This window comes from Epinephelus lanceolatus, chromosome 2 (assembly GCF_041903045.1).
Source record: "Epinephelus lanceolatus isolate andai-2023 chromosome 2, ASM4190304v1, whole genome shotgun sequence".
NCBI lineage: Eukaryota > Metazoa > Chordata > Actinopteri > Perciformes > Serranidae > Epinephelus > Epinephelus lanceolatus.
Genome location: NC_135735.1, coordinates 29,265,464 through 29,279,715, shown reverse-complemented (window position 1 = coordinate 29,279,715; position 14,252 = coordinate 29,265,464). Strand labels below are relative to the sequence as shown.

At 41.5% G+C, this 14,252-nt stretch overlaps 1 protein-coding gene across 1 annotated transcript in view; it reads left to right on the top strand.

Moving 5' to 3' along the window:
• Window positions 1-14,252, top strand: part of kiaa1549lb (KIAA1549-like b) — a 91,033-nt gene that overhangs the window by 52,138 nt on the left and 24,643 nt on the right. Inside the window, exons 5-8 of the mRNA XM_033627349.2 lie at window positions 5,215-5,434; window positions 5,801-5,934; window positions 6,743-6,911; window positions 13,764-13,823. Of these exons, the coding sequence (XP_033483240.2) occupies window positions 5,215-5,434; window positions 5,801-5,934; window positions 6,743-6,911; window positions 13,764-13,823 (583 nt within the window). The remainder of the gene's footprint in view (window positions 1-5,214; window positions 5,435-5,800; window positions 5,935-6,742; window positions 6,912-13,763; window positions 13,824-14,252) is intronic.

Genomic DNA, 14,252 nt, shown 5'->3' with positions numbered 1-14,252 from the left:
CCAAACTTTTGGCCTGTACTGTATATAACAAAAATATGAAATAGTATAGCTGTGAAGAGAGCCATTGGTGTAAGAAGTGCTAACAATTTCTCTGATACTGATGATGTCACTAAAGCGACTATAAGCTCAAGGAGTTATCTTAACATGGAGCAGATTTAGAGTAGTATGCATGGTTTAGCATTGTCACCTCACAGCAAGAGGGTTCCTGGTTCGAACCCAGGGTGGGGGAGTCCTTCTGTGCAAAGAGTGCATGTTCTCCCCATGTCAGTGTGGGTTTTCTCTGGGTACTCCAGCTTCCTCCCACAGTCCAAAGACATGCAGATTAATTGGTGACTCTAAGTTGTCTGTAGGTGTGAATGTGAGCGTGAATAGTTGTTTGTCTCTATGTGTTAGCCTTGCGATAGTCCGGTGACCTGTACAGGGTGTACCCTGCCTCTCACCCAGTGTCAGCTGGGATAGGCTCCAGCACACCTGTGACCACTAACAGAATAATTGGTTACGGAAAATAAATGAATGCTTGGTTTACCTACAAACAGTATTTTCTTTAATGCTGGTCACTAAGTGAAATCCACACCACTGTTTTTCTATCTCTGCAGCATCAATCAGCATCAGTACTCAGACACAGATTAAAGTCCTGTTGCCCAAAGAATCTAACTGCATACAAAAATTAATTGTAAAAAGCTTTTGCCTTGTTCTTGGAAGTGTTAAAAGTTCTGCCAGATACAAAGGCTTGGTACTCTGGTGCAGATTGTGGTTGATTGTGCAGTGGTAACTTCTGCATGGAGTGAAGTGAAAGAGATGCAGATTTATTGCTATTCAAGCGTCTCCTCTCCTTAATGAACAGATTCATGTGAAGCTTGTATCTCACATTTTTTTCCTTTGAAGCAGTTAGTAAATATGACATGTTGATTGACAGCTACTTTTTTCAGACCCAATCTGTTGCTCAATCTCGGCTGAATAATCAAGCATTTTTCCAACACCGGTGAGCAGTGAATGGTTCCTATTTGTGCCCTCACCAGAAATCTGGAGGTTTATTAGCATGGAGTGAATTAGACACTTATACCGAGGGCTCTCATGTAGGCTATGTGAGAAGAGATGAGGACTAATATAGAAATTAGGTTGACTGAATGTGTCCCTGAAGGCAGCGGGTGATGTCACATATTTGAGTAACTGTACCAACACTAAAACAAGATGTAGATTAGGACTGTAGCAGTGCTGTAGATGAGAACTGTTGCTCCAGTTCCCTCATTTATTTATTCACTGATTTATAACAAGACAACACATCACCAAAAGGCAATCTTATCACAGCCATGGACACACCAGATTTTGGTTTGACAAAAATCAACCTCATCATTTCTCCTGCAATAATGACACAAGCAGATCCAGTGCGCTCACAGTGATCTCTGTGTCTGTGGATTAGCCATTTGTGGAACCAATCATGGTTCCCACTGTGCCAAAAACCATTTTCTCCCTCCAATAAGCCTCTAATACCTCCGCTCAGTGTGACTTTGTATCAGGAGCACCTCTTGGCTATGAGAAGCTCCAGAATGCAGTCGGAGAGAAGTAGAAACATGTGTTTGAGTCTATATGTGAGCACTTGTGTGTAAAAAGCAAAGACTTCCTCTGGGGACAGTTTTAGTGAGTTGGTAAAATGTTCTCTGTGCATACTCTGAACATGGGAGAAAAAAATCAATGTTGAGAATAAAATTAGGCAGTGGAAAAAAAATACTGTTTGCAGGGGAAATACATGAAGCAGGAGCTGGATTCCTTCCCTGCATAAAAAAATTCTCTCCTCCCAGTCTCCAGTGAGTTGAAGTGCCTTTAGAGTGTTGCAATTTTGAGCAAGTGTTAAGTACATTTATGTGTGCATGTTTCTGTGTGTGTGTGTGTGTGTGAGTTGTATATCTGCAATCTGGTGAAATGTATCAGCGTGTTGTATTTCTCAAAGTGGAAGTATCAAATAATTGAGTGAGGCCCGGTGTGTTCGTCCTGCCCATGTGAAGGTCAATGCTCTCACATGTTCACTCTGTCTCTGTCTCTGTAGTCTCTGAAGGTGTCTTGCTTCAGTGCACTCCTGTCACCCATTTCAACATTGCTTGGGTTCCTTTTAGTAGCGCTGCTCTCTCATCCAATGGGAAGCAAGCTGCTGGCGAGGGAAATTGCCTCTGTGTTTAATTATAGGTTATAAATGGTTGGGAGTAGAGCGATGTGCCGTGCTGATGCTAAAAAGATGATGAGGAATAGACTAAATGAATTGAACCACGAGGCTAAAACCAGTTTGAACCTTTAAAGAATACATAAAAGTAAACTATTTTGGTGGCTTGTACTCAGGGCTCTCCGGTGACTTGAAACTTTTAGAAAACTGACTAACTGAGATCCGTCGGGTTAATCTGTTGGCAGTCTTTCACGCTCTTTTAGATAGAGTTGGTGGGTGTGTTACCAATCTCTGGCTTGCTGGAAATGCAATCTCTTAATAACACCTTCACATGGGTGAAGCCTGAGAGGATGAAGTGATAATAAAGGGCTCTTTTCACAGAGCTTGTAACAAGGCTGAATTGTGAGGAGGCTGAGTGGTTACTCTCAGCTATAGAGAGGATAGGCTCTCAGTGTTTTGGCCGGTGGATCTCCTTGTCAGCGCGGGCTTTCAGATGGGTTTAGATAACAGACCTGAATGGTTTCACCTCTCCTACACGCACACCCAGTTTCGCAACATCTATCATCGTTCCCTTTCCGGTTTCTGTGTGCGTGGAGTTCACCAAAACGTCAAACTCTTACTGACGAACACGTGCATTCGTCAATAGATGCAGTTACGAAACACACACATTGAGAGCACAGTGATACCTGGCCTCTTAGATTTGAAGTGAGGGAACATAAGCCTCTTTGTCCCAAACTCTCTATTTAACAGTCTCTCCCATGTCTCGCTCATTGTACTCTCTTCTATCTCCCTCCTCAGCAGCCCGTCCCTCCTGGTTGCCTCTCCGCATATCTGTATTCCATAATTACTCTCTCCCCTGTTGCTTTCATTAGCAAGAGTTTGGAATACACTCTTCACATGCTCCATCAATCCAGTACAGTTTAACATCCTGTCATTCAGCTCATTTGCTAATATGACTGATTGACACTACCCTCTGATCTTACAAAGGAACACACCACGCATGTCTTTGTACAGATTAACTACAATATTTTACATCACAGCTGACCACAGCATGCGTGCAATTTTGAATTGATTCACCGGCTTCTATACACTGGGTGGCTTCTTCTCATTCATTTCATCAGTATGGCGTGAATATAAAACTTTAAAACTGCTTCAGACAGGCCTTTTTCACAGCAGACATTTTGACTTGTCACAGCAGAAAAAGCACAGGTGTTACTAATAACATTAACGATGACTCCGTTTCATTCAAGTGTCCCAGTGAGCCATGACGGCGTGACAGTGAGCCGGCACGCATAATACCAGGGCCCTGAAAGTGAAGCAGCTAAATAGAATTCAGCCTTCATTCATTTTATGATTTTCTACCTGCGCTGTTCCTGCTGAAGCACAGTGAAATGTTATTTCTAATGAAAATGCCCATCTGTAAAGAGCTTTCAGATCAGCCTGTCATCTTGATCACATTTTACCACACGGATTCTCTGTGTTTACTGTTATGATTCCCTGTTTCAGGCAAATGTCAGTGGCTATCTGAAAGGTAGAGAATCATTTTCAACCCTTGTGGTGGTGTTCGGAACATAGTTGGCAGTACGATAGAGACCATGAGATGAAATTAGTCAGCGTCAGAGACTTTTATCATGTCGTTTATCACGTTAATACCCGTGGTTATATTGTGGGTAATGATGCCGATCAAGCTGCAATGCGGCGAGTAACAGCTTTATGGTAACATTTGATTTACACCACTTTAACATCGGTGTGATGAAGTACCTTTTTATTCCACAGGAGATGCCACTGTACACCCAGATGTTTTTCAGGAGGATGTAAACTAAACTTTGATTGATTTTAATCTTGCTTTTGTATTGTTTGGATGTTTTTAACAGTTTTATTATTGATTATACTTTAGTTTATGTTATTTATATATACGTTTTTTTTTGTGAGTATTGATTTTCTATGTTTTGGTCATCAGCGTTTTGATTCGAGTAAGACAGCTATAATTTATTAATGTATTTATTTGATTTTCAAGTATACTGTAATTCACTGGATTGAACTTTCCTGTTTGAGGTGATTAAAATAAACTTCTTTATCTAGATATATATTATTACTGGAATTTAAAACTATAAAAAGTAGCAGAAAATTTGGCTCAAAGAGCAACTTAACGTTGAGCTCCAGTGGTTTAATTTCTCACCTTGCAGTGGAGATACACCGGTGTATTTCAAAACCTCGGGACATCACTGCTTCTGATCACATCTGACACTATCCCAGAGTCCTGCAACAGGTCGGGTACCTGCGGGTGCTCGGAGGGTGCACTGCAAAAATGGTTATTTATGAATGATATTTTGTCTTAATTTTATTTACAGGTTTGGTTCTGTGGCTCAGATCTGTGGGATGATAAATATGTTAAATAAAATGAGAATAATAATTTAGTATCTTAATGTTTTAATCCTCTGACTGCTGACTTTGTGTGTCAGCTGTTTCCTGCGCCACCCATAATATGAGAGTGTTACTAACAGGCACGTTAACTGTTGAGATATGCTGCTCAGTGTTATGAGAATAACCAAAAAATATTTGTTGAAATTGTATTTCCTGAATTACTTTAGTTTTAAAGTATTTTATCTTAGTTTCACATGTTTGAAATTTCCCAAAACGATAGCTTTAAATGTGCTGCCTAACAGCGGATCTGATTATAGGATGATAATATTGGCATGTCATCGGTATTGGCCGATATTGGCTTTAAAATGGACTATTAGAATTGGCCAGCATGCTTTCTCTTATATTGCACAATGAATACGTTTTACATACATTGAAAAGTGGGGACAGGTGTGGGTCTTGAAAATCATACCTGTCCAGGAAAACAAGCTGGGTATAATCAGATGTGGAAAAAGGCTTGAAATTTTCAACCAGTGGAGGCAATGAAACACTGTTTTAGCTTAGTGTAGTAAGAGAAATGTAAAATTATCGCCCACTCACATAGAGGCATTGTACAGTTAACGGACTAAAACATGGTAAAAACTACCAATGTGGTTCTTTAAAGACATCTAATCCTCTTCTCTGCTTCACCCTCTCAGGTGGAGACAGTATTCGGTTCCCCCAACATGACAGTGGCTTATCACGTGACTGGAGGGGACATGGTTTACCCTCCCTCTGTAGTGCTGGAAGGCTTGGACTCCTATGGCCGTGATAAGCTGATTTCAGACCTGCGACAGTACCTCCCCATGGTAACAGCCCTGCCCATCCCAGTTGCATTATGGAGATCCAGCCCAGCCACTGGCTTCCAGCTGAAAACAGGTCAGCTAGTGTTCAGTGGGGATAAAAGAAAAAAAAAAAAAGTCAGAGATCAGCTTGAGACGTACTGTTATTTGTCCCTGCTGTGACTGTGCTCTGGAGCAATTTCAGCAGAAACTAGGTTTGAGGAGTAATAAAATAAATCTTGTGATACCACATCAGAGGAGGCAATGACAATAATGCATGTCTACTCAGAATTTAGTTACATGACATAAAATAAAACCCATCATATAATTAGTGTTCCAAATATAAACACTGCCAAAAACAGCAAAAACACAATGTTGTAGCATCCTGAAGAATTCTCTAAAATGGCGTCAGTAGTTTTGCCAGTGTACTGTTTTGTGAGGTCATTTTGTTTTTCTGCTCCAGTGCTGCAGTTTGTGGGACCAGGCGATGATCCTCGGTCCTGTCGCTTCTCTCAAATGATGGAGCAGAGGCTTGAGAGGGTGTTTTCTGAGGCGCAGGTCAAAGTGCTCAACACCAACAGCAGGCTCTCTGTTCAGGTAATGTGGTGTAACAGTTGTGTAGCACTGTGTGTGTGGTAATCCTGTGATTTATAACATAATTTTCAAGTTAAGACGAGCATTGAAGTGTTTGGTTTTCATTGTGACAGGTGTGACTTTGATAGAGACCCGATATCACCTTTATCTTGGACAAGATCAAGTATACAGAGCAACCCAAACAAATGTTAAGCTAGACGATGCATGCATACCAGACTTTTCTAAATATTGTTTGCAGCGTGTCAGAGTAGATGTAACTGTAACAGTTTCGTCTCCCGTCACGCATCAGTTGTACTGTGTGGTTTAGGTGATCTGACAGCTACAGACAGATGCAAACTGTGTGCAATTTGTGCAAAATTGTCCCCTTCAGGCTTTGCCTTTTAAACAAGAGCCGCTTCTAAGATGCAAATTAATTATGTTTAGGGAGGCAATGTTTGTATTAATTTTAATGAGCTGCCACATTAAAGTGCACCCTATATTAAAGCTAATTTGACGGTTATTCATGGGTGAAAAAAAATAATGCTGCAGTATTTTTGCACTCTTTGATGCCTTGCCAATTTCCCCCGCCGTTGTGCTTGTTGATGATTTTCATATTTGTTGATCCAAGACAACAATTGATTTTTTGATGTTTGTCATCTCGGCTTTGTTTTATTGCCATGTCTAGTTTGTTTTACAAGACGCGGATTAATCTTTTAGATGTGCACATTACTGTAATGTAATCCCAAGCATTTTATGTGCTTATACCTATGTATTTCAGTGTCCTCTTCTGACTCTGAGCCTGTGCGCTTACTGCTTTTTTTTCTTCTCCCAGATGCTGAGTGTCTCCCAGGCAGCAGGCTCTCCTGCTGTGTCATTGGTCTACACTGTGAGGAATGGGACTGTCTTCCTTAATGGCACCACTGCCTCAAACCTCCTTGGTCAGCTGTCAGCTGAGCTGGTGGGCTACTTCCTCTTCTATCCGCCACTTGTCATTGCTGAGCGTAAGTTACAATTTGCATTCAAATATATGTCCGTTAGTCGGGAGTAATTCAACAGCCTTACAAGAAGAGACATCAGGAGTAGCTCTCGTGTTCTCTTGGGAACAAATTAGACCAATGAAAAAAGAAAAAGACAACAGGTGCTGTGCCTTTCTGTGTTTCTTCCTTTTGTTGAAGCATTCAGAAGGTTTTATATAAACTTTTCAGGCTTTGTTTTGGTTTTAGACCCTTGGACAAAGGAACTGATATATTTATTGACTATACAAGAGGAATCAGAACCCCTTCCAACCTTAGAAACTGTGATTGATTTATTGTGGTGAAAGTGGATGTTTTCTGAGCATCGTTTTGCATTTACATGGACCGGACTCTTTCAGATGGTCTATCTGAGCGATGGTAAAACTCAGGAATTCGTATCGCTAAGCCTGACTGACGTCCAGCTTCTCAGTAATTGGATGTTTGTGACTGTTCTGCTGCTTTTACGATCACAGTTGTTTTTTAATGATTGAGTCACTTAAAGATAGTTGATGCAAGGACACAACTAAGCCCGTGCCTTTCATCTTAGCCTCCTTTGAGGGCATACTCAGCCAAGCGCTCCATCTTTGTTAGAGTTGTGCTCAGAGAAAAACAAATGAAGAGTGACAGGGAATCAGCCGGAGTCTAAACAGCAATCTTAGCAGAGTCCCTGTGTGTAGCCTGTTTCCTGTGCGATATGTAAACTGCTCAATAGAGGGAGATACGGCAGATGCAGAAGGCATAATTCAAATACAGGTCCAGCAAAAGAACTGGGCAGCTGCGGATGAAAGGGGGATATAAGCTTCTTTCACACACATTTTCTCTCACATTTACAGTGCGACCCAAAGCGTATTTTTGAGCTTCAAGTCTATTTTCTCCTGTTTTATGCTTGTATCTACGGTGGAGTGATTGTGTATTGGGCTCACAGTGCTGTTCACACTATGTCTCCTGTATAGGCACAGTATTACAGCTTATATATGTGAAAGAGACCTCATTGTCTTGCATAATGTTATCTCTGTTTTATCAAGCTCAAGGAGGTCTTGTGAAAATCTGTATGAAGACACACCGGGTCAAGGAGACTTTGGAGATCCAGAGGCAGCCACTGGATTGGCCCACGCCTGTAAATTGCAGCTCTGGTTAGGTTTTGAGCAGAAATGAGTCTCGCTAGCTGAATTTTAATGGTTTCTAACCAGCTGCAGTGCTCGAGTTTCTCCAGACTTTGCTCAGTTTGACAAGACAGAGGTTTTTCTATACAAGGTTATGCTCAGGATCACAGCAGAACTGATGCCTGAGTTAAAGTGACAGTCCACCCAAAATCACAAATACATATTTTCCCTCTTACCTGTAGTGCTGTTTATCAATCTAGATTGTTTTGGCGTGAGTTGCAGAGTGTTGGAAATGTCAGCCTTCTCTCCAATTTATTGGAAGTAGATGGCACTCAGCTTGTGGTGCTCAAAGTGCCACAAAAATACGTTTGAAAAACTTAACAGCAATGTCTCTTTCCAGAAATCATGACTTGGTTACTCAAGATAATCCACAGACCCTGTTGTGAGCAGTTTCATGTAGGAACTATTTTCTTTCTACCAAACTACACCCACCAACTGTATCACGGCGCAGAGGGAAGTGTGCATTTATTGCTAGCCCACGTAGCGCCACTGAGCTAGCTAACATTAGCTCAGCAGAGGAGGACGCTATTAATGTTTACATCACACACTATCTTGAGCAGGAGCCTCTCGTCTGTGCGTAGATGCACGCTTTCTACTGCACAGTGATACGGTTGCCGGGCTTGCAGCCAGGTCTTGAGTAATCTTACTAATGACGAAAACTCTGTCTGTGGGTATGTCTGTGTGTCTGTGTGTCTGTTCCACGTTTTTCTCCTCACTGACTGGTCAATCCATGTGAAATTTGGCACAGTGGTAGAGGGTCATGGGAGGATGCGAATGAAGCAATATTACATCAAGTGGCCAAAGGGGGCGCTATAGCAACTGATTGAAATTGCAAACTTTGAATGAGCATATCTCATGCCCCGTATGTCGTAGAGACATGAAACTTTGCACAGAGATGCCTGTCACTGTCAATGACAGTGTCAGTGTGTCATTCTGTCAGTCAGTCATTCTGTCTGTCCTACGTTTTTCTACTCACTGACGTGGTCAATCTATGTGAAACTGGCATTGAGGATTGGCATAGGTAGAAGGTGACAAGCTACCAATGTGTATGGACTAGTCGGTCATGATTTTAGGACAAAGACATTGCTGCTGAGTTTTTAAAATGTGTATTTTGGCACTTTGAGCACCACAAGCCCAGTGCCATCTAGTTCCATTATATTCAGGAGAAGGCAGACACTGGTATGGCTGATATGTCCAACACTCTGCAACTCGCACTAAAACAGTCGAGACTGATAAACAGCACTACAGGTAAGAGGAAGAATATATATTCATTAATTTTGGGACGGACTGGTCCCTTTAAGCTAGGGGCTGTTTTGCCTCCTAGCTGAGCCCAATCTAGAAAGCACTCTTTAAAAACAACCTTCCTCTTCTCCTTTGCTAAGCCCAGTGGGTATATGTGCTACAGATCTTCTCTAACCTCCCAGAGTGCACCTGGCTGGACCACATTTAGCCGAATTTTGAACGAAAAATTCCATGTTCAGTCAAGTGCTGTTATGTCTGGAGTATGTTAGATAATATCCATTTATCTGCAAAGACACACACGGTTTTCCAAATCAGGGGCTTATGTGTCCTTTGCAGAATGTGAAAGTGAAGCAGAAACTGTGCTTTCCTCCTCAATTATACGTCTGGCCGTACAGAGACCAGAATTAATGGTGTGTTAGTGCGCTCCAACACCCTGTGACCTGGTGTTAGAGATAAATAGGTTCAAGCTACTTACAAGAACAAACAGTGGAGTTTTTTGCCTTGCATTCGTGATTTACCTTCTGCAGTAGCTTTTTAAATTGGTTTAGATGTGATGTATAGTATTTACAGGAGCCTGATGACCAGCTGAACCAAGTACATAAGACATAGTCATGAGGGCAGCCTTAGTGCTGTGTAACGCAGTCAACCAGGCTGCAGTGGAATATGGAATACTGGTGGCTACAGACGATACAAATATAAGACAGAAAATTCTAAGGTTGTTTCCTCCAAAACAGAACAAGTTGCATCCCTTAAATCCAGTCTGATGCAGCTCCAGAGATTGGATACAACGTCAGTGTCAATGAGGGCAGATGGCAGTTTGGGTTTACACACTATTTAAATCAAGATAAATAGGATTTCTGCTAGTGAGCGTTAAATTAAAACTCACTTTGTGTTGTGATTGAATTAAGTTCGAAGGCAAAGTTACCCACGGGCAGGATGATTTAGTTGGGGAGCAGGGAAAGCATAGGAGGCAACTCAACACCAAGAACGGCCTCAAAGAGAGCGTAAACTCACACACAGAAAAATTCAGGAAGGCAGGAGTGTTAAAGAAAGAGCGAGGGAACGTGTGACAGTGAGTTCTTCACTGTGTTTGTTTTGTAGCCTCGCCATTAGTGATATTATGCCGTTCGCAGGAGGTGCGAGCATATGCTGGCAGCGGCTGCCTCCTCACTTCAAAGCCAATTATCGCAGTAAATAATTAACAGTGGGGGATTCTCATACCACCTTGGGCTCTGCTCTGACAGAAAAGGCCCGGGATCTCACACCACTCCGCAGTGTCTGTCTGTAGCGCCGAGTACTCCGTTGTTCCTGTGGCGACTGTGTAGGCTGGATGGCTGCGCTTAGCTGTTTCACTCCCCCTCTCCCCCTCTCAACTATTTCTCTCAGGTGGAATATGAGTGGAGCTGTTTGCAAAATGTCTCCTTTTAGACCATAACAATCACTGAGAACTATAATCCAAGGGCTGATGCAAAATTCTTTTAATAATAGCCTTCTGTCTATGAATTGGGAGCTTTTTTTCCTCTCTTGGAATGACTTATAAATGCTGTACAAATGTTTCCCCCAGGCTCTCATCACACAACAGCAGAGGCTCATGTTAAACCTCCGCGCCGAGTAATATGCCACATGATTCAAACTTATAGACAATGTTAGACTGGTTTTGCTGACAGCCCTGCAGCCCTATCCATTAACAATGCTAAAGCCCTGACTGTTCCTCTCACCGTGCCCCCCCCCCCCCCCCCCCCCCCCCCCCCCCCCCCCCCCACCCTCTCCTGTCATGCCTGAGTGTACATTTCTGTAGCGAGCCTGCTTTCACAGGCCAGTGATACAGCATTCCCCCAAACACTGCACCAGCCTCCAGCACAAGAGCTTAATCAGGCAGGAAATAGATGTAAAAGAACACAGAGACAACCAGAGCTCAGGCAGCTGAAAGCTCTGCTTGCCTCTGTATTTGTCTGACATGAAGTGATAATGAGGATTTAAACTGAGATTTCAACCACACAAAACTGTTTTCCCCCTCTCCACAAGAAGTTTCTGAGGCTTTTGGGCCAGGTTTATAAGCACTGCTTCCTCAAGTAACAAATATCAGGCTAGCACCACCACCACTTGTGGCAATCATAACAGTTGTGGTAGTTAAAATATTTTTTTCTGATGATTTTTTGTGCATTTTTTAAGATTAAAGATTGATTGTGATGACTGATAGAAAGGGTGCAGGTCTTTGTTAACACGCATCTTAAAGTCTGAAAAAGTGAAAAATGAAAATGAAATTGCGGTGTCTAAAAATGTTCATGTAATTCTTTGGATTTACTTTCAATTCAATTTTTTTCTTATCTTGCACCTTCAATTTATCACTTATGACGGTAATATTAAAATGATTGCATGTAAACAGTGAATGAAACTTCTCAGTAAAATATAATTCAAGGAAGTGCAGTTCAGTCAGACAACTCATGTTTAAATCTTTATTTTGACAGCAGATCTTAGATAGAGTTTGGCATCTAGACTCTGGCCTCATCGCTCCCCACAGATATGTTTACATGAGATACTGGAGAGTGATGATTAAATATTCCCCCCTTACCTGGAGCCTGCAGGTGGATGCTGGGGTGGAGGTGGGGCTGAAACGGCGAGCAGCAGTACAGATGCAGGGCAGCAGCAGTTTGACAATGCAAAGGGAGAGCTGGGAAGATTTTGCAGCTTTATTAGACCACCAGATTGGGAGGGTGTGTTTTCTAGATGACATATGAGGAGTGATGTATGATGTGTATGTATGAATCAGTGCAGCTCAAATTGACTGCCTGAGCTCGCTCAAAGGCGTTGCAGGCAAGACCAATGATTGATTAAAGATCCCCTCCACTCAAAATAGCGTTTTCTTATGTTAATGTCTCCTGAAATGCCTGACCTTGAATTTACCGACTTCTGTCTATGAAAAGTTTATCACCAAAGAGGTGTTTTCAAATTCCTCTACTTAAAGGAGTGACCTCTGTGCACTTCCCTTAAATATGAGATTCAAATGGACCCAAGGCAAACTAGATTAGGTACTACAAAAACTAATCACTGTCTGATATGCAAATAAAACCTGAAACCTCCAGCTTATTATTACACAGACTTATTACACTTAATATAAAAATCTTAGCCAGACAGAATATATCTTTCTGCAAACTTTCATTGGACCTCATAATTATACTAAAACAATGTGACAGTGTAAATATACTGTAACATTGTAGCAGATCATTTTGTATGTTTCACAACCATTCAAGCTGTGTCAGCTACTCTCAGTTATAAGCTAACAAGCTAACATGAACAAATAAAAGATGCTAACTACACTTACCATTCTGACACACCTGTTAGAGGTCGACCAGTTGATTGTTTTGGCCGATTAATCAGTGCCAATAGGACTTTATATGAACTGTCGTTAATGGCAGAATGTGGCTCCGATAGTGGCCAATGGCTGTAATCTCTACTGGTCATGTGGGTATGGCTGTAAGGCTTTTGCATGGCGTACCCAACATGCAAATTTAAGGTAATGCAATCATTTGTATGAGTTAGATGAAAGTTAACTAATGTAGGATAGCTTTACTTCTTCATTAGTTTAGTTGTAAATTTAGGGGTAGGGTGGGATCTCAGGTGTTATCAGCCGATTAATCGGCTATCGTTTTTTCCTGCTCCAAACTATCATTGTTATATCGGCCATTAAAAATCCACTGTGGGTTGCCCTCTACACAAAAGACTGAGTCTGGGTCAGACCAACTTATCTTCATTCAATGGTTCATATGATATGCTATGAATTAGGGCCCCAAGAATGACGTTATGTACTTAACATAAAGTTTCGTAATTACCGCAAAGTTACAGAGGTTAAATTTAGACAAATAAGGTTACCGTGGTTAGGTGTAGCAAAAAAAAAAAACATGGTGATGACGTACCTTAAAATGACTCAAGGTTCACACGGTTCCAAACATCAGTCTCCTGGAAAGTCCTGGGGGAAAGTCCTGGGTTTTGTTACCCAGTTTTGTTAGATTACACACAAATTACTGCCTCATGATTATGTGGGATATATACAGACTTGAAGTTTTCTGATATGCTAACGCTAGCCATCTTGATGGGCACTGCTCTTTCACCAGCCTTGCGTATCCAGACCTATCTTCACATGTCGTTTTAGCGTTGTGCCAATGCCAGAGAAAGTGGAAAGCAAAAGCAAATGTTACAAAACCTAGAGCAAGCAGTGGTGGTGGGTGGGGCGGAGGCCAGATCCAGAATTTCTCAATTGGGGAGAGAGAGTAGATCTGCTTTCAGCCCCTTTTCAGAATTTTTTGTACTTGTGTTGTACTTTTTGAAAACCATGTAGAACAAAAAATAATCATAATGTTTTTATACTTTAAAACGTGTCTGCAGGGGACCTTTAAAGCTGATAGGAGGAAATAATTATGTCTTTATGTCCTTGCAGCACTGGAGTATCACAATCTGAACACCTCCGTTGCTACAAGAGAATTCTGGGTTATTACAGGTAGGTATATCATTGTTTCAAATCTTTTTTTTATATCAATTAAACACAACTTCTTCTAGGGTAACTTATGTGTGTTACGTTGTATAATGTGCACATTATAATGCTGCAGTGACTACATGAATCTCCAATAGTAAACATTGTTTCTTTGCTTTCTGTACGACACCAAAAATACCTGAACAGGATGTATGTGTACCTTTACAATCGTGGATTTCATACAGGTGCACTTTATGGAATCTTAAACACTTAATGCATGTTCATATTTTTATATTCTGAGCTGTCTTCTTTCACATGAGCAGCTAGATGCAGATGACTCCTGGTTTGTCTATTGTTGGCTTTATGAGTGACTACATGTTCCCAGCAACATGAGAACATTTCACAGTGTTCAAGGGCACGCACATTGCTATACTGTATAATAGATGGGCCTTTCAG